At 28.7% G+C, this 26,682-nt stretch overlaps 1 protein-coding gene across 9 annotated transcripts in view; it reads right to left on the bottom strand.

Annotated features, from left to right (window-relative positions):
* Positions 1–26,682, bottom strand: part of LOC119634971 (sex determination protein fruitless) — a 441,512-nt gene that overhangs the window by 3,905 nt on the left and 410,925 nt on the right. For 6 of the 9 annotated variants that reach the window (XM_038029437.1, XM_038029439.1, XM_038029441.1 and 3 more), the window contains one exon: positions 19,317–20,738. The exons of 1 other annotated variant lie outside the window; for it this stretch is intronic. In XM_038029437.1, the coding sequence (XP_037885365.1) occupies positions 19,645–20,738 (1,094 nt within the window). In that variant the 3' untranslated portion in view covers positions 19,317–19,644. Of the gene's footprint in view, positions 1–8,701; positions 9,348–19,316; positions 20,767–26,682 lie in introns of those variants that run through there. 2 more of the 9 variants (XM_038029445.1, XM_038029447.1) reach the window with 2 other exon arrangements.

Below are 26,682 nucleotides of genomic sequence, written 5' to 3'. Positions count from 1 at the left end.
CTTTTTTTTTTTTTGATTTACATATAAATAAATCTAAAATTATTAAATAATAATTGAAAATTAATTTTAGTAAAAGTTTTAATTATATATATATATATATATATATATACATATATGTATATAAATTTTAAATTAATAAAAATGTGTTAAACTGTTTTTTTTTTCATTCACAAACTGTAGAAAAATATTTACAAATAATTTCTTTTCCTTTTCTTATTTTTGTTTTTTCTCAATTTTCGGTAAATTCTAGACATAAATAAAAAAAAAAATACATATAAATAATGATTCAGGTATAAAGTCTTTAAAAAAGTGAGTTTATTTTTTTTTAAGGACATTTTTTTTCTAAAGATAATAACGTTAGGCTGAACGCTTAACGCTTAACGTCGTAATCATCGTAAAGACAAATGTTTGGCATGTTAAATGTTTGTAGAGATGTTTGCTTCTCTCTATAATAATTGCACAAATATGATTTGATTTTTGATTGTTTTATTTCTTTTTGAGGTTTTGACCAAAAAAAAAAAAAAAAAAAAAATTTTTTTTGATTGGGATTGTTTTTCTTTTTCTAGATTTAATATAAATTATTTAAAAAATAAATTATAATTTTAGGTTTTTTTCATTTTTCATTCTTTTAACTATAAATCTTTTTTTCACTTTTTCTCTTTCTTTCTTTCTTTTTCAAAGAAAAACTAGTCATTATTGCACATACGGTAGTATTGGTATATAATTCTCACTTGCTCTATCTATATCATTAGTCTGATGTTTATGTTTACATTTTAATCTTTTATAAATATATATATATATTTTTTTTAACAAATAAATAAATAATTCTTAATAAATGTTAAAAAAAAAAAAATTGTTACTATTTATTAATTTCATATTCATGTATATGTGTTATAATGTCAGTGTATGTGTGTGATGGAGTTTATTTGGATTTAGCACCATTCGCTTTCTGTTCTGTAGTATATTCAGGGATAAATGTGAAAACAAAAAAATAAATAGAAAAAAAAAAAATAAGACAGAAATTATATTCGAGTTGACCCGAATTTCGTAATAACCACCACTAGTTTCCTAACGATGTTTTATCGCAGGATAAGACGAAATTCCACATCGCGTCAAATTTATATTGTTTACATATATATGTATATATATATATTGTATACAGTTTATCAGCACCTTAGAAAAGTTTTTTTAAATTAAGTAAAAACTATATTTACTTGTTTTGTCTTATTTATGTTATTTTTTTTTTTTTTTTTTTTTTTGAAAATTCCGAAGAGACTCAATTCGTTGATCGTTGAAGGGAACATTTTTTAATCAAATTTAAAGCTTTGAAGATTTTTCAATGCAATCCAACAACAGAGATAAGAACGAAGGTAAGCCCATGTTTGATTTTTTCTCTGTGAATAAAATCCTGAGGTGATAGATAGATAGGCAAACGAAATATCCGAGAGACCGAAAGACGGACAGACATGACTAAATCAATTCCGTTATTTATGCTAATCAAAAATACATACACTCTCTATGGGTACTCCGATGCAAAAAGCTTTCAAACACGCAACTTACTTTGACGCAAGTGAACGTGTAGCGACTCTTAAATTCTCGCGTCATTAAGCGGACACCCTAAGGATTTTTTAATAGTAAGCGTGTTTAAAAGCTGTTTAGGATAGTTCCTGCAATGAACTAAGTACTTACATAAGATAAAGCATTAATTTGGTCAATTTATTTTTTATGCTTAGATATATTCAACAGAGATAAGATTTTTTAAGTCGATTAAAACTTATTAACCTCTCTCTTTTTTTTTTCTATTTTCTGAATATGAAAAATTATTTCAAGGATATTTCGTATAGATGGGATACGTTAAGGCTCAAAAAGAAATGACTTAGGAGAGGAGGAGCGAATGTTCAGAGCGTAGTGGATGGGTGTGTGTGCCCCATCAATCGGCCTTTGCCGAATGAACACTCATTGAAGCTACCACCAAATATGAATAAACCGAACTGGGATTTGAACCCGCGAGCACAGATTTAAATTAATGTTACGATAAGAGACTCTACTCTGGAGACTCTCAATTGAATTTCCCACACATTAATTTTGAAAACGGTAGCGATTTGCCGACAGATAATCTCTCTGAGCCTAGTAATATATAATATGAAAGGGAGCGAAAATAGAAATGAAAAATTTGAATATATTTTCAACAACAACGCAGACTACTACTGTTAACCTTCAATTTGTCACAAATATTCCCTATTAAGGCTTTCTGATAGTGCGTGGGAAACACACTGTCCTCATCATCCTTTTAACACGCTTACAATTAATTCAAAATTGCTTGAGATGATGGATATGTATGTGTACAAGGTCCTCCTAGTTCTCTTATATAAATTCTTGAACAAATATCTTTGTGTTAGTTTTGGGTTATTGATAATAAATAATTATCGATTAAATACCATTCACAAAGAAAAATTAAAACGACGAAAATTGAGTCTCCAAGACTTGACTTGAGAGAGGTTTTCATCGAATATATATGTATATATATGTATATATATGTATATATATATATATATATATATGCATGTATGTATGTATGACGGACTGATAATTCGAATTTGAAACGAGTGTAAACGCGATAGTGAAACGCGATTAATGATAATATATGAAAAAAAGGGAAGAAACGGATTTAGTTAAGAAAGAAAAGAAAAGAAACGAATTATGAATACTAAAAACGAAGGAAAAACCTTAATTAATTTTAATTATAAACTGATCTTTAACAAAACAAAAGTCTTTGTTTTCAGCTGTAAACATGCAGGAAGAAATAGATAGATGGGAGAGAAGGAGTCAGAGAGACAGAGAGACAGAGAGACAGAGAGGGAGAGAGAGAGAGAGAGAGAGACGGAGTGGGAAAGAGAATGAGAGAGAAAGACAAAGAAACAAAAGAAATCCTTATTTCATCGAACACATACACAAATACACTAATTCAATAGACATATGTATATCGATATATGTTTTTTTATAAAGTTAATTAAAATTATTTTGTACGTCGGTTTTAGTAGAAAAAAAACAAAAAAAAAAAACAAAACAAAAACAATAATCGCTAAAATAAAAGTTTCATACGTGTTAGAAATGAATAGAAAATGTATAAAAATAATATTAATATGATATTAATTGTGTTCTTTTTTTTGCTTTTTGTTTGTTTGTTTGTTTTGTTCATTTTCTTTTGTTGGCTGGTTTGTGCATGATTGCATGATAAAATCCAGAAGAAGACAATGATAATAACACTTAAATTAATTGCATTCTTTTTGGGCATATATTCTAAATACACACATTTATATAGTAGAGAGAGACAACTAGAGATATAGGAGAAACGTGTCAACCGTTTTTTTTATTTTTTTTTTTTTTTTAACATTTATTTACACATCAAATCTCGTAAGATATAATAATATGAGGAGAGTATAGTTCAAGTTCAATAATAAAATTATTTGTTCTTTTTTTTTTTTTATAAATTTTCAATTGGGAAATTATTGTTTTGTATTAAAATTAATCTGTGCTGAAAATGAAAAGTTTTTGTTATGGTTCTTTTTTTTTCCTATGAATTTCTTATCAAATCCATGATATTGCGTTCTTTTATAAATTCGTGGCGTTTTCATTTTTCTGTTCACTTTCTTACTATTTTTCCTTTTTTTTTTTTTTTTTTTTGTTTTAATTTTCATAAGTAAGTTTATTGAAATCATGAACCAACCATCGGCCTTTCATTGGAATTGGGAAAAATTACCGAAAGTATACAAAAATATATTTTTCGCCCGGAAATGGTTACCCATTGTAGCTTGGGATCAAAGGCGATATAAGCAAAGCCATTGTACGAAGTAATTTCGTTAAATTTTATTTATTATTATTATTATTATAAATTTAGCCAGAGAATAAATTCTAAGATTAAAGTGTTAAAGCACTAGCATCTAAAGCTTTTGGCTTTACTAAAAACACTCGAGATTTGAATCCACGACCATTGGAGTTGCTAGTCGAAACTCTTTGCCTACTCGGCCACTCGGGCGGATTTCGTCAATTTTAAAATGTCAAAAAGATTGCAAAAGGTCAAAGTTCTGATAGATCATCGTTAGGTGTAAGTTGTAAACTAAATAACATTTGCTGTTACCGATCGATCTATATGTAGCAGTAATACGAAATTGATTGGCCAAGTTTAAAACGGTAAATGGTCAAAGTTTTTTTGTGGAAGACTGAATTTTAATTTTGTGAAAGACTATTTGCAATTGATTTTTTAAACATCTATATCTCCATTTTTTTTTACTTTGAGATGAGCGCGAGAGATGAGAATTTTCTCAAAAGCTATGTAATTTGACTTTCAAATAGACCAAGAATCAGTTAGGAAGACAACTACGCATAGGTAACGATAATCTCTTCTGTTCACTTTCAATCGAAGAGAATTATTGAATCGTCATTCTTACTAAACCTAGTAACATAGCCCCCATCGTGTTCAACTTCCGACACTTCAACATTACAGTCAACAATTGGGCGACACTGGAGATAAAAAAACGATCGAATGAAATCTTGAAATAAATTAGAAATATTTCGTAAATGAAGACGGTCCATTCCAAATATGCCCTCCCCAAGATCAGGATTTGCTTTCATTTAAAGCTAACTTCGAAGAGCTCCGGGAGAAGCATTCTTCTTCGGATTTGATTGTCAAAATTGTCATGAATCATCAGTGAATATGCAAAATTACTTCATACAAATTACTTTGCCTCTTCAACACACGCATCGATACAACAAAATGCATAAAAAGAAATTGTAAAGAAATGTGGGAAAATATCTAATTACTTATATCGTTTATAGCCGTAACATTTGATAGAGTCTAAGTCTAAAGAAACTAAACGCCAAGAATTTATACGACATGCCAATGTTTGTTTGAAATTTAATGTTTGATTATTGTTTGCGTGTATTATGTTTCGCGATTAAAGATAAAAATTGAACAATCGGCCTATTTCTGCAAATAAATGTAACAAAGAGTATACATATATATATATATATATATATGTATATATATAAACATATAAGTAAAAGTTATTAGTTAACAATTCAGTTTCTGGAGTCGTGTAGAAGACAAATCACTTTCAACGATTTTCTTTTCCGTTTTTTTCATTCATTCATTCCACAGAAATAGGTTATCGAGTGTAGTATATTTTGCGATACGTGGATAATAAATTTTTTTTTTAATTTTTGTTTTTATTATTTTTTTTTTTTTTCGTTTTTTAGGTGGATGGATGTAAATTTGTTTGTTTGGTGGGTATTTTCAGACAGATTTACTTTTTATATGAGTAAGTATTTAATTAATAGCTTAATAGAAGTAAGAAGAATAAAAAGAGAGAGAGAGAGAGAGAGAGAGAGAAAGTTTTAGTTTCAATTGATTTTACTTTCAATAAGAACACATAATAAACATTTTTTTCTACGAATTACTTTTTTTGTTTTTGTTTTTTTTTTTTAAGAGAAATAAACCACAAGTAATTAAGAAATGACATAACTTAGACATGGATTGAAATGTTTGGATTTTCCACATCCTTTTCCCTTTTATTAACTATTGAAGTATTGTGCTTAGCTGAGGGGAGTACATGTATGCAATGCGTTAAATTTTCGTGCATTAAAACTCGAGTGCTTACTAGTTGTGAAGATGGCGTCTCTCAAGCCTAAGCTTAACTTAAGAGCTTATAAGAACATTTTCTTGTATTTTTACACCTAGAAGCAAAGTGTGATCATAATCTTGATTACTAGCTTTCTTTGTAACATTCGGATGCACGCATAAGAAATCGTAAGAAAGAGTACGCATTTTTGGCTTTTGGAGCTTTCGACTTCACTCGATATTGAAAACCATGGGATGCTGAATCCGATTGTCCGATTGCGTGACGGTCTGCTAGTTAGAAGGTTCTCAGTGGCAATGCTTAAGCCTGAAATGAACGCATGCATTCCACATCGAAGGCAGCAGATCCAAATGTCCAAAACAAACTTACAATACAGACGATAAGCAGTTATAACTAATGAACTAAGGCAGGAGGCTTAAGTTAAGGTTAGAAACTTAGTACTCCGTGTATTTATTAATTCGAAGCTCAGTAAATATGTTTAAAAAAAGTAAAAAAGAGGACATGCCTCGCCTACAAGTATGCTTGCGATAACTGAAAACTTGTGACTCTACATAGGAGTTATTGGTAAGGCGAATATAATTTGCTTGTTCATTTCATGATTTCATTTTCTAGGAAATTTGATAAACAAAAAGGAGGATATTAATAATTTTGGTTTTCAAGGGGGTAGTTCGGGCATTGTTGATCTACTATCTATGCTGTTATAACTATAAAGAAGTCTGTTATGCTTGCGAATTTGAGTAAAAACAAGTAAGAATATTACGGCCACCATTACTGGCCAACCATTAAATAGCTCGTTTACTAAAGTTATTCATATAACGACTTTTTGTAATAAGGTGTTATATGGGAAGTGATCGAAAAAGCGGATCGATGCGAGCCATTGTCAATAGCATTTGTTCTCGAATCAAACAGATACAAGAAAATACAAGAAAACAAGACGGACAGACGGACAAACAAACTTAGAATCACTTTCCCGATCAATCGATGTAATAAAAGATGACAGCATAAGGGGTGTTGGACACAGTTTTATGCAAAAAATTTCGAAAAAGACTTTAACGATTTTTATGCATTTTTTCAAAAATATTTCTATCCAAGAGGCGGATATAGTTCGGTTACATCTATATACGTTATCAATTTGCATGGGCTAATATAGTACGTGAGTATCAATAATTTGTTGGAAATGTTTTTGCTCAATCTAAAATCGATTTTCTTTTCTTTTTTAAGGTTAGGTATAAATGGCATTTTGCGGATTGTGTTCATCTTTGCGTCTATTGCACGTTGAAAATAAAACTTGAAATGCATATAGTAGCCGTTTGATTAGTTGATTAAAATTAATTAATAAAAAAGATAAAAAAAATTTGTAAAAATTTTTTGGAAAACCACTACATAAGCATAGCACTTAAAACCATTTGCATCTAATCATATATTATGTACACCTACGACGAGTTTTATGATGCATGCATGTCAAAGAAAGGCTTAAGATGTTAAATTGACTACATTTTTGTGGGCATTACTACATTTACATGGGACTGTAAGAAGTAAAAATTGAGTAATGAGAACGGGAAAAGGTCTGAAAGTTAAACGTATAGTTGGAAGATCAGTGGCTTGTTTTCATGTTATGTCATTTCTGCGGTTTGTTTTTTATTCGGGACTTTTGCTAACTGCACAGCAAGTCAAAGATTAAGGTTTTTCTATACTATTTTTTTCTTCTTCTTCTTCTTCTTGTTTTTTTTTTTTTTTTTATATATATATGCACCACATTTCCTTTCACGGCATTCATTTTAAGCTTTCAGTATAAATTTTATTCTATTCTTAATCATAATAAATATTTTTAATATATGTTTTTTACGTTTCCGCCCTTTTTTGGGCTATTTTTAATTAATTTTTTTGTTTTTCTTTTTTTTTTTTTTTTTTTTTTTTACACATAATATACATATAGCAAACTATATGGAATCTCTAGATATATATTTTTGTTCTTTGAACAATTAAAAAACAAATATGTGCTATTCGCATAAATGCATTAATGCAATCAATATTGGATGAAAATCTCAATAGGTTTTTTTCTCCTTTCGCTTTCCTCTATGTTTTTTTTTTTTTCATTATTTTTATTTTTTATTGTTTTTTTTTGTTGTTGTTTAATTTGGCAATCAATGCAATATTTAAATCTGTAATTGTGCTATGGATCAGACGAAACCTTCCCTATCGTTAATGATAATTTGTGAAACCTTATTTTTGCTAAACATAATTTTACGCATATCAAACGTGCGATTGTTTTCAACTCTTTTTTTTTTTTTTTTTTTTCTTTTATGCTTTGATATTCGCATTTTTATTCGAATTCTCGTTTCATTATTTTCAAAATTTCCTTCATAATTAATTGACATCTTTATGATGACTGAAACTTTGAAATTTGATGCGACAAAAATGAAATGAAAAACAAAAAAAAAAAAAAAAACTTTAACTTCAACTTCGAACGTTAGCTTAATCCCTTTTAATTAGCTAAAACGTCGTGATTTTTATCATTATGTTGTTGCTGTATATTATTCGCTGGTGAGGTTTGCTGTAAATACTCTTCAATATTTAATTGATCAGTTCTCTTTAGATCGTTATTGGACTCTTCCTGATCATCGCTATCTATTAAATTGAATATAGGTATCGATGATCGGGAATGATGATGATGATGATGAAGATGATGATGATGATCTTGATGATGCGGCGGCAAATGATATGTCGTCTGTCTGCTCGTAGTTATATTTAAGCCAGACTGACTTCTATTGAAATAATCTAAAATATGTTGAGTTTTTGTTTTTCTAACTGCTGTCGCGGTCGCTGGCGATGTTGGCGACGATATGGGATTATCGTAGCAAGTTGATGCGTAATATTGATACGACGACGACGACGACGATAGAGTTAACGCAGTATCATCATCATTATTACTGATTAATTGATGTTGATGTTGTTGTTGGTGTGATTTATGCTTTTCCATATGTTGCTGCCGTTCAACATTCCATGGGTTCGTTGCCGTTGCCATTGCCATTGCCGTTGACGCTGATGCTGATACTGATACTGATGATGATGATGATGATGATGTAGTTGGTAGCGTATGCGTTAGATATGGATTCATTAATGCATTGTTGTAATTCCAACTGGCAAATGGTCCGTATCATTCATTTGCATTGTGCGATTGCTGTTGGGGATGCACTGCACTTTTATTTAACATTTGAGGCGTTTGCTGTTGTTGCTGTTGCTGTTGTTGTTGTTGCTGTTGCAACATTTGCTGATGCAACAAATGCTGTGTTTGTTGCGTTAAATTGTGAGCATGTTGCTGCATTTGCTGTTGATGATGTTCACGTTGCTGTTGCTCTTTCTGTTGAGCTTGGGCCGCATTAAAAGCTACCGCTGCCGCGGCCACCATTGCCTGCGACGCGGCTGCTATTTGCGTAGGCGTTGGCGCTTGCGTGGCTGAGGACGGCATAAGATTTTCAAATTTTCTTGTATCCGGATTATACATGGGATGTTTGAATTTACAATGCGTACGCAAATTATCGCTGCGCGTATAAGTTGCCCGGCATAACGGGCATTCAAAACGTCCGGGAAAATGGACATGATAATGATTGCGTATATGTGTTACTACTTTGCCGCATAACTTGCAACGATGCAAATTACAGCCGCCCGACAAACGTTCAAATGTTAAACGCATATGCCATGCTTTAGATCCTGTCCTCGAGAAAATCAACCGAGCATTTGTTTTTGTTTTTTTTTTTGAGACCAACCATCAATTATTTAGAAACGTTACACATTTATAATTGGATTTTTTTATATTTTAGTTTTTTGTTTTTTTTTATTTTTTAAATTACGTTTTTGTGTTTGTTTTTTTTTTTTTTGTAATTTGTTTTTGCACAGAGAAAAAAAAAAGAAGAGAAAAACAATGTTTTTGTTGGTGATTTACAAGAAAAACAAATTAAAAAAATGTTTATAAAAATAAAGAAAAAATCTTTTAAGCCTAAAAATTGAAAAATGGAAATATTCTTAAGAAAATGTACACTTAAACAGATGTATATATGTGTAGGTAAAGTCTAGTAAAAAAAAAAAAAAAACACAGAATTATCCTATAGCGGTAAAGAATTTGAAAATTAAATCCGATTTTTTTTTTTTTTTTTTTTTTTTTAAAAAAAAAAATAAATAGAGCGTAAGACGAAAACCCCTTAACTCGAAAAGTATTATTAAACTTTTAAGTTTAGTTTAGCGTAAAAGGTGCTGCGATATGAATTAGTTATGAGACTAGAAAGGAGTTTAAGCGAAAGCGTTTTGAGCGCTTATGGTTAAGCAAGAGTTCTTATATATTTATTTATTGATTGTTTTCCATATCCACCAATGGATTTAAATTTTTTTTTTTTGTATTTTTTAATTGGGTCGTATTTCTAATGTTATATGTGTTCGGATATGCTTTAAAACCGACGATAAAATTCAATTGAAAAAGCTTCGTTCGTCTGCTGGCACTATGTACTATGTGTTATGATGCCCACCACCACCCACAAGTATTAAAAGCAAAATCATTTTTTCATTTCCTTTGCATTACGCTTAGACGATCGCATCAAGGACGGTAATAGACATACATGACTCGTTTATTAAGAAAGGATGAATTTTTGGATTTTAATTTATTTTTTTTTTTTTATACATAGCCAAAAACTCAGATGATGTCTTCCTATACGCGTTACGCGGTAACGGTCGGAAAAGGGTAAGTGACAAGTATGCTTCAGGATCAGGAAAAGGGCAAGTGACAAGTATGCTTCATTTAAACTCGGCAACGCTAACTTCATAGTCATGGTTCGCAGTTCTTTTGCATTCCCTGTATACTTTGGGTATCCAATCTCTGCTATGAAGATCTAAGAGAGATTTTAATAGAGATCGGGTTTAATGAATTAATTGTTTTACGAATTTTATTTCGGAAATTTACTCAAATTTCGACACAAGTTTATGCGTACGAATAATATTTTGTTTGAAAAAAAGCATTGAGGACAAATCGACTTAAACTATATTCGCAATGAATGGATCATGCATTATACTTTATGAGTTTGAGATATTGAGTCGATTTATTTATTGATGTCAAGTCATTGATACTTCTCCCAATAAATCGTATGGAAGCCATGGGATGGAGCTTTCTAGGATTAAGTTGTGACATTTCATCTGGCAAATTCGTTTGCTTGCAATGCTATAGACTTTAGCTAACTTTGCAAATGATTCAATATAGTATTCATTTCGCTATTAATCTCGTTATTATCATCCCTATAAAGATTGAGCGATACATTGCCAACAGAGTTGTCAGAGATTCAGGCAAAGGTATTATTAAATGAACAGAGAGTAAAAACTATATAAAGACAATCAATGTGAATTTCTCGATTTGCCAAGAATTGAATATTTTTCCAAGCATTTACTCTCTTATACAGATTTTGCATGCCTGCACGCATGTGTGAAATCTTTCATATGAATAATGAATATATTATATATTCAATACTAGGTGGTGGGCATTAAAGATTCATTTTAAAGGTAAATATCATTTCACTTCACTTTTGTGTTTCAAGTGTTTGAAGGTAAAAGTAAAAAAAAAAAAAAAAAAAAATTCATTATAGTTAAAAAATCGCAACAAGATTGGTTACACCCAAAAAGAGTTCATAGTAGAAATATGCTGAGAATTTGTTTTAAATGTTTTTTTGGAAAAAGTCAACCAATTGTGAGAAATTATGAGAATATGTTATAACTAATTTTTGACATTAGAAAGAAAAATTATCATTAAAAATATTCTCTTAATGCTAAAGAAAAAATTAGTTATTTATTATTATTATTATTATTATTATTAAAAATATATATACAAAGAAACTGACAATTAGATTAGAATTATTAATAAAATAATTTGATTGATTGATTGATTGATTGATTGATCGATTGATTGTGTTTTTTGATTTTTACAAAAAATATTTAAACATTTATAACCAACGCCATAACTTAAACTTAAGAAAATTGCGAATATTTTTGATATTATTTTTCAATATTAATATAAAATTAATTAATTTATTTATTTGTTTATTATTATTATTATTATTATGATTTTTTTAATAAATATGAATGTATAGAAAAATTATCGAGTATGGTGTGTATTTATTTATGTATGCATGTGTGTGTATATGCGAATGAATTTAATTAATTAATTAAATCATTTCATGGTAGTCAACAACCCAAACCAAACCAATAACAATTCATATGTAAATGCATGATAGTACTAATTTATTATTATTTTTATTATTATTATTATTTTGTTTGTGTTTCTTTATTATTATTGTTATTATTATTATTATTATATATTTTTATTCTTTTTACATGAATTCGTGTTAATACTAGAAAATTTTTGGTTTCATTTTGGTTATTTATATGTTATTAGCTACCGCAAAATGGAGAGAATGAGGAAAGAATTCTTGATAATAACACATAAGTAGAGGGAGGGGAGTTTTTTTTTTTTTTATACTATGATCTTTGAATTAAGAGAAATTGAAAAACAAAAAAAAAAAAAAGAAATATTACATTTAGTAATAGTAGTGTGTGTATGTAATTATAGAATATTTTTTAGGATATAAGATGTAATAATAATTTGAACATTAGGTAACTAAATACAAATTTGCCGTGAGAGTAAAAATTCATTAAAGATGACGAGAATGCTTGATTAAATAATCATTCACTTTTCATATACCAAGTGGTTGATATTATTGCTCAGTGCAAGATATTTAATTTTGGAAGTTTGGTATGCGCTGTGTGGCGTTTGTTGTACAAAACGACAAATCACTGGAGTGCGCTCACTTTTGATAGACATAAACTTTAGCTGACAGTGATGAAGCATGAGAAGAAAAAACTATGGAGGGAAAATTGTTCAAGCAAATGATTTAATAACGTGATATTGCGAGCGAAAATATGCTACGCTGATATGCCATGTATTGCTTAGTCACAGAGCAACAGCAACTGACCCTTTGATAGATAGCCCAAGGCAAGAAATATCAATTGCAACGATTGCTACAGTTTTTGCAACGTTCAGTCTCCAATCAAATGTATTTCAGATCTAAGAAAACAACTTTATGTCAAAGCACAAATCAAGTAGAACGACACTCTCTTAAGGGCAAATATGTAAGATAAGCGCGACGATTGCAGAACATCGAAAATTTAAAAGAGACACCGATGCAGTTTAGGAAATAAACAGCGTTTAGCTGATTACCATTAAATGCAGTTCCATGTAGTACACTAAGGTGATAGTGCGGGACAAAACATGATTAGAAGATTTTGACGGATTATTCATAAAGGTTTCTAGCCTCGATCAGGCAATTGCGCCCTACCATTCGTTGCACTAATTGCAGTTGGCTGTTGCCTGGCTTTCAATATGTTTTGGGAAAAATTTTCTTCATATTTTATTGTATTGTAATAAAATAGGTAATCCATACTGTAACCTAAAAAGACCTCTTGTACTAGCCCATGTTGCTAGGCCGGAGGCCTTAAGATTCTCAAGAATTCTACCAAGAATTCTGGGCTCGGCAAGCTCGGAGCGCAATACGTTGTTCGACGTTATGAAATGTTGACCAAGCACCTGCCATCTGATACTGCAGATGGCCGCGCATTCACATAGGACATTATGGGAAATACTGTACTGCTGGTGAAGAAATGTAAACTATTATTGAAAAAGAACGTTAATTATGCAATATCAAATTTTTTCAATCGCTTCGGTCTTGTTAAATGATTTGTTATGTACGCGGCCTAACAAAAATAATTCCGACAAAACTGGAAATGGCCAAACATTATAGGAAAAACGGCAAAAATCTTATTGGTTACCTAACATCTTTTAGTAGGAATGGTAGTAGTAATGGTAGTAGTAGTGGTAGTAGCAGCAATAGTAGTAGTAACAGTGGTAGTGTATGGAGAAAATTGTTTGGGAAATAATAATTGAACATTTTTTTGTGTTGATCACACACACACATAGATTATACAATCAATTGTTATTCATTTTAAGAGACAGAGACAGAAAGATAGAGAACGAAGGGTGGAAAGAATGTGAAATGTTTTAATAATAAATGGGATATATAAGTCAAGATTACATAAAACAAAATTGGTAGCTCAGTAGAGAAAACAAAAACAAAGATGGGTTACCGGAAAAAAAATATAACTATTTTAAAAAATAATTGAAAAATTAACATTGAACATATTTTCAACACCCCTCCTATCTGTTTTAATAAAAATTATTTGGGAGACTTTTCTTTTTTGTTAATTTCAACATAAAAAAAAAAAAAAATTATTTATAATATAACAACACAATATTTTCGAATTTTTCGGCCAATTCCTGTAATTTTATTGAATCAAAGAAAAAAAAAAAAAAAAGTTCAAATTTTGAATTTTCTCTTTAAATTATAAATAGGAAAATAAAAAAAAAAATATGTAAACAGTATAAAGTGGTATAAATAAATATATAAAATACTTAACATCGATTTACACTGAAACATTTATAGTTAATAATTTTAAAACTTACCGTTTTATTAATATTTTATTTTAAAGGTAAATTGTTTTAAAGAGAGCGAGAGAGAATTTTCGTAAAGATTTTTCTTGTTTTTTTTTTTTATTGAAGAGAGCTTTGATCCTTACAGAGAGACTGTTGAGATATTGCTAAGGTAGAAAATCACAAAAAAAAAAAAAAAAAAAATAACGCCATTTTAATTCATTGTAAGCAAAAATATCTTATTTTTGTTACATTTTTTCTATTTTAATCAGACTTCACCTTTTTTAAGACAAATTAAAAAAAAAAAAAAAATATCATAAAAATTTTTAAATATTTATTCAGTATTATTATAATAAACGAAAGAAAGAACATAAAAAAATATGTTAAAGAAAAGTTACAAATATTTTAACTTATATAACTGAAGGATGCTGTTAAGTAAAAATGATGAAGATATTAAAAAAAAATTTTTCCATGATTAGTTTCTTTTTTAGCTGGCCAAAGGCTACTAGAATTTGTGACAGTTGTTTCATAAAACTTTTTTCTTTTTTTTTTTTTTTTTTTGCTAAACGTCAACAACTTCAACTATCGTAACTAATATTAATTAATGCATTAACATTAATTAAAGATGCTGCACTGTCGATAAAGTACAATATAAACCTTAAAAATTTCCTTTTCTTTCCTGCGAAGGATTTTCATCTACATATTTGGACTTGTAACTCAAAAATTACATATGTATCATATCAGGCCAAGACCTTGCAAAGGTTATGAAAAATTTCCTAGCCAAATGTCCGATCGGTGATAATTTTATACCAAGTTTTTAAGTACTTTTCCTCTCAACGTTACATTGGCGAAGTTGTGTTTAAGAAATTTTCAATTTTATATATATATATGTTTTACTTTGTCTTCAAAAGAATGTAAGCATTAAATTTTCGTATTTCATTTCAGAGAATTACCTATGACTGGATGGAACTACACCGAATTCGAATCGAAAGCTTGAAATATACCTATCAATGGTGAGCATATAACTATTTGTTCGAAAATCTATATTAAGAAGATCTCTTTGAATGACTTCTATTAAATTATCAACATAGTTACCTTCCCATAAAGAGCACAAGACTTTCAAAAAATAATCAATCCCGTTAGACCTTACAGTTTTGCAATAGGTTATATACAGTATAAGATTTGAGAAAAAAACATCATTTTCTTTTGTTTGTCTTTTTTTTTTTTTTGTTTTTTTTTTTTAAGAAGAAGTTTTATTTTTAATTAATTTTAAAGTAATTTGATTTTATGTACTTTTTTTGTGATTTGTTTATTAATAATTGGCTTTTTTTGTTTTCATTTTTATTTTTTTTTGGATTATTATAAATATGTAATAAAGAATCTTTTTTATTTATATTTATATATATTATTAATGTTTTTATGATTGTTTTTGAAATTTTTCTTCTAACAGTTATATCATATTTCGCTTAACTTTGTTTAGCTTCCCTAATGTATATTTTTAGTAGAAGTTTCCAAAAATTGTATTTTTGAATAGGCTGGGCTTATTTTGCTTTGTAATTTATTTAATTATTATTTTTTATTTTTGTTTTATTTTTGTTACTATTATTAATTAAAGCACAAATGAATATCAAAATAATTCCATTAACAAAAAAAAAAAAAAAAAAAAAATTAAAAAAAAATTTTTTCTATCAAATTAATTTATAATATGTTTTCCTTTTAACACGCAGAGTTGACAACACTTCATTTAATTAGATTGACAAGAGAATAAGAGATAGCATTTGCAACTCGTTTATGTTTAAAGAACGCGCAGAAAAACGGCATTTATTGAGAGCGCTCAGACAATCGAACACTTAGAATAATAAATTTTTGGCGAAAATATATACAATAATAAAGCGAAACATTTTGATTTGCAACAACACACATGTTCGACCTCAACATTTTTGGCAAATTCGTTGAAAACATAAAATATATTAAATATATATATATATATATATATATATATATATATATGTATATATATATATATAATTTTAAATTGACATACACATAAATTGACACACATATATATATATATATATATATACATTTAATATATTTTTATAGAATTTCTCAAAAAATGCTTTCGCACCGTTCTTGATACATGAAACATGTTGCTGCAACGAAAAGTGTTTCGTCTAATTATTATAAACATTTTTTATTTAACTTCAGCTTTTGATAGTTAAATAAGTGTGATGGCTAATAATAATTAATAAGTTTTTCTTAAAACACCCGCCAATAAAATTTTGCCTTTGCCGTTTTCAAGTAATCGTTTGTACTTACATATGATTCATTGTATTGGTGTGTATAGAATGAGTTTTTTTCTTTTTTCTCCTTTTTTTCTTCTTTGCGATTTTATTAAAATTAATATTATTATAATTTTTTTTTTTTTTTTCAAACTTTCATTTAGCAAAGTTCTCCTTTCAATAATTTTATTTCATTGTATTCACAACTGTTGCCATGGCTATCTACGGTTCACTTGCAGTTGCCGTATAGAAACCTGATTTCAATGTTTTTGTTCGTGTAATTAAGTACACACAAGTTCATTTAAATCATTTTTCCTATTTGCTTTTACTTTGATTATTATTTTTTTTATTTTTTTTTGTATTAAAAGAAAGCAAGTTTAAGGATTAGTGTAGTCGTTTACAACAAACCTGCTTTCAATTTAAATACACATGCACACTCTCTTTCGCTTTTATTTAAGTACCCAAGTTCATTTAAGCCTTATTTCTTTATTTACTTAATTAATTTATTTATTTTCTTCTTTTTTTTTTTTTTTTTTTTTTTAATGCACCAATTCTTGAAATAATTTTCATTTAATTGCACCCATCATCGAAGGACAGAAATTATATATATATATATATATATATATATAGATAGAGGATTTTTAACACTTAATCCCTTGACTAACAGTCTAGTTAATAGGGACTCGAAAGCTCGGACTCAGGGTATATTTTGCATTATTTTCTATTTGAATTGACATAGGAAAATTTGAAATAATATTCCATTGCAAACTGATTCGATGTTGCATTGCGAACATATACTGGACTCTAAGAAAGGCAAAGGCAAGGTTTATATTTGTGTCGCTCTTGGCAAAGAGGAGTATAATGTCTTTACGCGCGTCTTCACCTGGCACTCGGCGACGAATTATCGTCGGGTCTCTAAACTCCATGCGTCATCGGTCACTGTAAAGTTAAGCCTTTATGGCAATGTGTTCAGAGACATTTGCACGAATAATGCTTAAACATTGAGTTGTTGAAAGCGTTGCTATTAGATACATTTTAATTTGTAGTCAGGGTCACAAACTCTTTTATGTAATACATTTTGCGTTCTTCCGTTCCGGATTTATTACACATTAAAGATTAGAAAGACCTCTGTCGGTTGATTTATCTGTTTGTTTATATACTTATTCTTAAAAGTTCGAAAACCCCACCTTATGACGGTTACTTCATTAAGGTCCAATTTTAAATATATTTTTTATTTGACGTTTGTAAGTGTGAAAATATCTAATGCAATTTAGAGAGTGCGAGCGAGCCGCGATTTTGAAACATTTAAAAACTATTAGGAAATTTTACCAAAGTGGCAGCTCAGCTGTGGACGGTCATTGTTTGTCCAACGCAGAGAATTAAGTCGGCCATCGCCGTTTCTCTGTTTTTGAATGGATCGTCACGGTCCGTAAAATTTCTTTGGTGCCACATTAAAGTGCAGACCTACGCTGACAAACTGCAAGCTTGCGAAAATTCCCCGCAAACATAACACTACTAATCTTGAACAGATTAGTTGGAGAAATTGAAGTCATCGCGTACGTCAGTATGTACAAAGCCATAAAGAACGTAACTGCCACATCATAATTTACTTTGTGTTCTTTTTTTTTCAAATTTTAAAAAGTATTACTCTTATAAAACTTCTTTGATGCAGTTGTCTTCTCTACGGCAGAAACAAGAAAAAAGATTACTTGATCGTCTGACGACAAATTTTGCAAAAAAAGTCTCGAGTTGATGGGAGCATAGGAGATTCGCTTTTGGCAAACGTAATCTTTCGTCCATTTTCGTTTTTCTTTTCATTCTTCTTGCATTTTTAAAAAAGAGCAACATATGTGTTTGCTTCTTTCTTTTTGTTTTTGTTTTCTTCGTAAGGAAAAAGCGCGCGCAAAAAAAAAAAAAAAAAAAAAAAAACTAAATAAATAATAAAACAATTTAATTAAAAAAAATTTAAAAACGTCCCATTTGATTACATATAAACAACATAAGAACCTATTTTCTTATATATATATATAAATAAAAAAAAAAAAAAAAACACAAAAAAAAAAAAACAAATTAATTGATAAAATTATTCTTTGGTCTCATTTCAGAATATCTTTCTAAATATTTTTAACAATTAATAACATAAACTATGAAAAAAAAAAAAAAAAAAAAGAAGAAGAAATGTTTAAAGATTTTGCTAAAAAATATATATGTAACATATGGCAGAAAAAATTTTCGTTAATTTAACTACTAGACATGTTAACATAATCTAAACTGGAATTGCTAGTTTAATACTTTTAAAGTAAATTCATTGAATTGTGTGTGTGTGTGTGTGTGTGTTTTTGTTGTTGTTGTTGTATGTTTTTCCAATAAAATATTCTTTAAAAATGTGAATAAAATTAAAATACTACATAAAAGTTAAGAGATTAGAGAGATTTGGTTAGAGCGACAGCCTGAGACAAGTCAGGCAAGCTTTTACTTAGGCCATAAATAAATACTACTATGTATCATCCAAGTAACTGAAAACTAAATTTGTCAAGGTTTTTTTTTTTTTTTTTTTTTTTTTTTGTTAGTTTTTCTTTTTCTTCTTTTGGCTTTAAAATTTTTTTAAATTTCTTTTTTCTTTTTTTTTTTTTTTTTTTGTAATATTATAATCTATAGTCTACTGAAATCATTTTATGCATTTTGTGGCATCGTCATTATTATTATTGTTTTTGTTGTTGTTGTTTTCCTTTTAAATAAATATATAATACTTTTGTTTTGTTAAAATTATGTTAGAATTTGATTTTAATGCGCGTACATTGGAGGTCTTATTTTTTTTTTTTTTTTATTTTAATTATTTTATAAATTTTTTTTTTTGTTTCTTTCTGTTTTTTTTTTTACAAATTATGACGCTTTTTACGAGAGTTTTGCTGTTGAGTTTGTTACAAGATTAAAGGAGTTATTGTTATATATTTGCATTAAGTTAACTACGGTTTAAGAAGAGATGTTGAAGAAAAATGTGTTTTAAGAATGGTTTTCCTTTGATTAGTTTTATGTGTATAAATGGTTTTTTTTTTTTTTATTATTATTTTTTTGTGTCCTTCTATTTCAAAGAGATTTTAATTAGTCTGTAAGAGTGTGGGGTGTGAGTGAATGGTTTTCTTTTTTTACTATCATTATTATTATTATTATTATTATTATTTTAAATTGTTAATAATGCTTTAGTTGATCACATATGTACATAATGGCTGAAGAAACGATCCTTTATATCGGCATGTTTAATTTTACAATGGGCTTTCATGTTATCTCGACGCGTAAATTTTTGTCCGCAGACAGGACACTCATGACTCTGAGGCCGATGTATGTTGGCGTGATGCCAACGATTCGATACGATTTTATTACAACTAACACAGCGATATAAAGTGGGAAGGGTACCGGAAAGTTGTACGAATAGGGAGGAATAATCTATATTATGATCCCTTCTATTGGCGGCTGCAGCTGCTGCGGCTGCTGCCACAGCAGCAGAAGTATTTGCCGACGATGAAGAGGTGGTCGTTGACGATGCTGAAGAAGTTAAATGTTCATTATCATGGGCTACTTGTAGAACTGTCGATGAACTTGAAGCTGTTGTATTGTAGGCGTGATGGTGATGCGATTGATGGTGGCCATGATGATAGCCGGCAGCATGTTGATCGGCATGTTGCTGATGCTGATGATGAAGATGTTGCGTTTGTGGGCCGTGATGGTGATGGTGATGATGTTGCAATGCGTATAACTGCTGCTGCTGATGTTGAAGAGCTGCTGCCGCTGCTGCTGATGTAGAATTTAGTGCGGATGAAGGCGAGAGATCAGCGGCCGTCGCTGTTGCTTCGGCCGCACATAAGCTATCCATAGATGAAGTACCACCGCGTCCAAGATTTATAACACTTTGTGGTGCAGCGACTACGTGCTCTTCATGATGCAACGATCCCATATGAGCTGGCCGTTGCTGCTGCTGCTGCTGCTGTGCCAATTCTTCCGCTTCCGTTGCACGCTGATGATGATATAATACACGTTGATGGCAATGAATTTTTGTCAAATTCAATTCTTTGCACTTGTATTCGCAATTATAATTATCATCAACAATCATCTCTTCATTCTCAGCATCATCATCCATTTCGGAATCTGTATACGCTGGTATGGGACGTCTTCCGTGTACTTCGTTAAGCGTATGATGATTTTCATCCCTTAATTCCTTATTGTCTTGAATATCTACTTTTAAGTCTTCAGTGCTATGTTGTATCTCATTACCACCACCACAACCACCATCACCAACAACTACACCTGTAAACATTTGGGCATTATGCAGATTCTTGTGTTATTATCCGAACCAAAAAAAAAAAAAAACAGATTTTAAAAAAAACTATTGTTCTGTTTCTATTGTATTTTTCGTTTTCGTGGGTAAATAAGAGATATTTACTAAGGTAAGCGTTTTGGTAAACTGAATGAATAAGTAAAAGAAAGAGGATCCAATCTGATATCTCTAAACGGGAACATGAGTAAACCAATTTTGCCAATTTTGTTTGTTGTTTTTTTTTTTTTTGTTTTTTGTTTTTTATTTTTATTTTAATTTTTTTGATTTTTTGTTTTTTTTTTTACTTTCTATCGGAAAATTTTGTTTTCTTCGATAGATTAAAAAGGGGATTTTAATCAGGAAACAAAATGTATGCAACTATGTTAAGTATTTGGTTATGCAAAATTGATAAATAATATTAATAACAGTCAACTACCATGGTTCATTATATATATATACACATATATATATATACACATATATATATACACATATATATATATATATATATATATATTCATGTAATTATATGCATATATAAGACTATATGGGCATACATACATATATATATATATATATATATATATATATATAGGTATATACATATAGGTAAGAGTGTGTATGTAGGTATATAATATTTATAGGTTTTTTTTTTCGTTTTTAAAATATTTAAATATGTGTATGTAGTTTAGCATTTTCATTAACACAGGGTAAAATATATATATAATTTAATAAGTATAGGCATTAAAGTCAACTAGTTTGTGTATGATTTCTCTAGTAAAACTAAAAAAATTGTAAAATATTTGAAAAATAATACAAAAAACTTGGAACAAAATCAAAGTTTGAACGCATTTCAACTTAGTTTGGTGATAAAGGGTGGGCGAGGGGGAGGGGGCGCGGGGGTCATATGGGAATAAGTGATCGTGGATTTTGCATTATAATAGGCTGAAGAAAATGCCAGGTCTTAACATAATTTTAACAAAACAAATTTCTTGCAATAAAAAAAACAAAAAAAAAAAAAATAAATAAATATATATTAACTTAAACTTAAAGCCAGGAAATTATTATTAGATTTGAAAAAGAATATTTCTACATGAAACAAAAAAAAAAAAAAAAAAAAAAAAAATTAATAAATGTAAAGTAATTGCTAGGATTGTAAAAGGGTGATATATTTCAGCTAAAATCATATATAATAAATATATAACAAAATAAATTAAAAAAAAAAAAACAAATAAATAAATAAACAAATAACTTAAACTGAATTGAACTATGGGTAAAGTGTCGTATTATTCATATAGCGTTTTTTTTTTTTTACAATATTTTTTTTTCTCTTCTCTTCTTTTTTTTTGATTTTCTTTAATAAATATTAAATGATTCTTTTGCATTTCATCGGCTGCAATCAAATGGGACTTGTATTGGGTTTTTCTTTTTGTGTTGTTCATATGGTTGGTTGGTGTGTGCTTTTTTTCTTTTTTTTTTGTCAAATTCAATGTTGCAACAATTTTACGATTTAATTAATTTATTATTTTCTTTTTATTTTCATTTGCGATTTTTTCTTTATTAGTGATAATATTTACTTTACTTTACTTTAGGTAATTGATTAAAAATAAAACTTCTTTCTTTGTTGTTTTCATACCCACCACCAATGGTTTATTAGTTCTTTATAACTTAAAAATGCACTAAAAGATTCCATAAAATATGTATATACAGATATATATATATAAGATTCTGAAGCGGTTAAAAGTATGTCTGTCCGTCCTTCTATTATCAAAACTCTCAGGGGTGATAAAAAATTGAAATAGAAGTCTTTAGGTTAGCACATACAAGTTTAGTGTTTCAATCTACAGATTAAATTTACACCAAGTATAAGTACAATCCGCCTAAAAACACCCTTAAGATTATTAAAAATTGAGGAAAAAAATGAAAATTTAAAATTTTTTTTGGTTTTTCTATTTATGTTTACACTTTACGGCTCTTATGGGGATTTCAAATAAAAAACAAAATTCAATGCAAAAGAGAAACCGATTCGCGGTCTATAGATTATCTTGCAAATTACCGATTTTCATATATATATATATGCGTTTGCTTAAAAAGTGGTGGGTATGCATAATTCAATCCGAAGGCAAATAGCATTTTTTTTTTTCTTCCTTTTTTTTATAAGCTCTGTATTTCCTTTGGATGGAGAATGGGGCAAAAGGCCCAGTTCAGATTCACCCTAAAGCGAATGCATTATTCAGAAAATTGTTGTTCATGATAGCCATGAAAAGACACCATTTATACGAAATATTACATATAATAAATAAAAAAATGTTTCGAAAATATTTTGATAAAAAACATTTAAATTATAATAATTACTTAGTGCGACTTTTGTATGCTTTTTTATTGATGATAAAATTTGAAAAAATAAAACAAAAAAAAGTTTGAAAATTTGTTAAAAAAATAGAAAGTATATATATATGTATATATATATATATAAAAATCAGAAAATTGAAAAAATCAAGTACACAAAAGTTAGTAATCAAAGTAAAAGTAAGTAAAGAGAAAAGGAAAATATGAAAAAAAAAAATAGTTATTATTCTTTAGCATTTGGTAAATATCGCCATTTATCTACTTTTCGTTATTAGTTATTAAGTTAATTTATTATTATTATTATTATTATTATTTTATTCAAACTTTGTTTTCAACTCCACACGGCACCTAACGTTAGTTGATAATAGATCCACAAATATAAAAATTAGGAAAACGTCACATTTATATTTTTTCAATTAACATTTTTTGGCTTTAATTTTTTTTTATTCAAATAAATTATTATTTAATAAGTTGCAACATTAAAGACAAAAACAGTACAGTGAAAATAATAGTACTAAAGTTGTTTTTTTTTTAATGAAATTAATAATGATTATTATGTGTTGGTTTTTGTTGTTGTTTTTGTTGTTGTTCTTGTTTTTATTGGTATTGTTATTCGCCAATTAATTATATTTAATTTGAACGCTAGGAAAAGTTATTTAGGAAGCAATCAATGTTCACTAATATGTTAAAAAAAAAAAAAAAATATATTCGTCTTCAGTCATAATGTTATATGGTACATAGTAACAGAAAGAGGCTTTAGTGAATTAAGTTCGACAATGCTTGCTAAAGTTAATTCCTTGGAGAACATTTTAAGAGCTTAAAGTAGGATTCTTTAATGACCCATACGCCAATCGGGAAAGAAATATGGATTAGAGACTACAATACATGCTAAGTGAGAAAACTATAAAGATTTTGAGTTCAATTTTATATAACCATTATCCCATCATAGTAAATGTAGGAAAACTCGCAAGTCGTTCGCTTAAACTTTGCACTGCCAGGCTCTGGGTTCGAAGATTTTATTAAGAAAAAAAAAAAAAAAAAAAAAAATGAAATTTTCCAAAATAAAAACTCTACGAAATAGGTATCCTGTAGTTGGCAGTGAATGTGTAAACTAAGGCCACATTAATTACATTACATAAGTAATTACGTTATTCCTCAAAACTTGTAAAAGTTTTTACCATTTCCGTAATCGGTTCAATTTGGCCTACTAGACTAGAGAGAATTACAAACAGACCTAGGATCTTATATTTGATGCAACGTTTGACACTGAGTTTGAACTGCTTCCTATCTACATATACTCTTGCACAGCTTCAGCGACTTTTAACTAAGCGAAAATATGGACTTTTTATATTCAGGTCCTTGAACAACTTCAATGACTTACGATCTCTTACTGAACTACGATTCTACATGTCTAGCATCTATTTAAATTGAATTCCCCGAGATTTTAATTTTAATTTTGCTTTCATAAGTCATTCGTTTGCATGATTGGAAATTCGTAATGAACCGAAAGCTCCGGTATAATTGCCACTTGATAAGGCTACACTAGTTTGTAAACACAAAAAGTGTTCAACCTAAAGCCCACTATGCGCAGATAAAGGTTGTAGAGGCATGCTATTATTTAAATTCCACAAATCGATCATATTTGGATATATGAAAATTTGCTGTCCCAGCTGAATTTTCATCTATAAGAAGGAATTCGCTACGTATTCGGTGTTATCAATAGCTTGCGATTAGATACCGGATAAATTATAATACTAGTTCCGTATAATCCTGGTCAATGGAGCTTGGTAAAACCATTTGCAATCTATAGAGAGTAAAACGACAGCTTAGCTGGGGGAAGCGATCGCGATATAATATCTAGCAGTTATATCAGTTTGCTTAGAGTCTTAAGCTAAAACAGTTAAAACACTATAGTGGGCCACGGCCGACTATGAAATACCCTGCGTCTCCCTACAGTTACTCACGTAATGGCTTTTCATAAAAAAGTCCTTATATGGGAAGTGAAGTCGAAACGGAAATCGGATATGGACCATTTTCAATATTGCTGAATATTGGGTTGAACTTTCATCAAAAATTTACGACCTGCAGGTCGAAAACAAGAAAACAAAACAGGCAGATGGACAGACAAGCTTAACTCGATTCAGACTCTGATCGGTATTATGAAAGCTGAGTCTACCTCAAAACTTCGAGACCTAATCAAGTTGCACACATCCGTCCAAACTTAGTAGAACCTTTTCTTTTCATTCGAGGATAATCAGTCCTGCGCTACATTTCTGGAATTGAACGTATAAAACACTTTTGCCATTATAATATGGATTAAGGTTTTAAGGAGCGAGAGACATACAGATGTGAGAGTATCTAGCATTCAAATGCGAGGACTCTTTTACTGAAAGAAAAGAGGAATTTTCTATGGAATTCGCTTTTTTCCCCTATATTTTCTCTCTCAAAACTCTTTTTTTTTTTTTGCTTTCTTCGAATTTTTATAAAAAGTTAGTGATGCTAAATTAAAGAAATTAAAAATAATAATTGAAATATGAAAATATCGGTATATGTACTTAAATTTTGTAATATATATTTTTTTTAGTTTTGTTGCTAAATTTTAGAAAATTTTCGTCGCCAATTCATTTTGTGGTTATGATATGTAATAAATAAACAAATCAAAAAAAAAAAAAAAAAAAAAAAAAAAAAAAAAAAAAAAAAAAAAATTTTAATTTTTAAATAAAATGAAAAAGTATATTATGCGAAATCGTATTTCAATGGAGGCACTTATTATTTTTTTATTATTAATTAAGTTATATATTGATTTTTTCTCGTTCATTTCATTTTTTTTTTTTTTTTATCATTGAATCTCTACTACTCATTGTATGAGTTAAAAACTTGAAGAGGTAAAAAAAAAAAACAAAAAAAAAAAACAAAGAGTAAAAATTTTGAATTTTTGAATGATAGAAGCTTTACGTTTTTAAACACGCTTAGGAAGTAAGTGTAAAAGTTACTTGATTCGATTGATGTTTTTTATGAATGTTGAAAACAAAAACAAATAATTAATAAAGAAATAAATAAAATTGATATAAAAATTCTTTAAAATTGGAAATAATGATGTATTTTAACTAAGATAAAAAAAATGAAAAAATAAATATAAAAATAAAAATAAAAGAAAAGAAAAAAATCTAATATGTATGAAAGAAAAAAAAAAAAAAGAAGAGAAAAATAGGTGAGGAATAGGACAGACTTGAGATAGTGCTGCATAGTAAAGCATAAAATAAAATGTAAAAAATGAAAAAAAAAAAAAATAAATAAATAAAAATTAAAAACAAGAAAAAAATCATGTAGAAAATAGAGTTTAGCTTATTTGAGTGAGAGTTGAAAACTTTGTAACATGCAACATGCAGACAAACACATACAGTGGACTTTGTCATATCTAATAAATAGTAATTATATGACTTTTTTTTTCGTTTTTTTTTTTTTAAATACATATAAAAAACGTCATTTGCCATAATGTTCACTTGTAGCTAATTAAAAAAAAAAAAAATTATAATAAAAATAAATAATGAATAAAGCTTACGTTTCTTTTTTTTTTTTTTTTTT

This window comes from Glossina fuscipes, unplaced genomic scaffold, assembly GCF_014805625.2.
Source record: "Glossina fuscipes isolate IAEA_lab_2018 unplaced genomic scaffold, Yale_Gfus_2 3, whole genome shotgun sequence".
Classification (NCBI taxonomy): Eukaryota; Metazoa; Arthropoda; class Insecta; order Diptera; family Glossinidae; genus Glossina; species Glossina fuscipes.
This window is presented reverse-complemented; position numbering and strand designations above follow the sequence as displayed.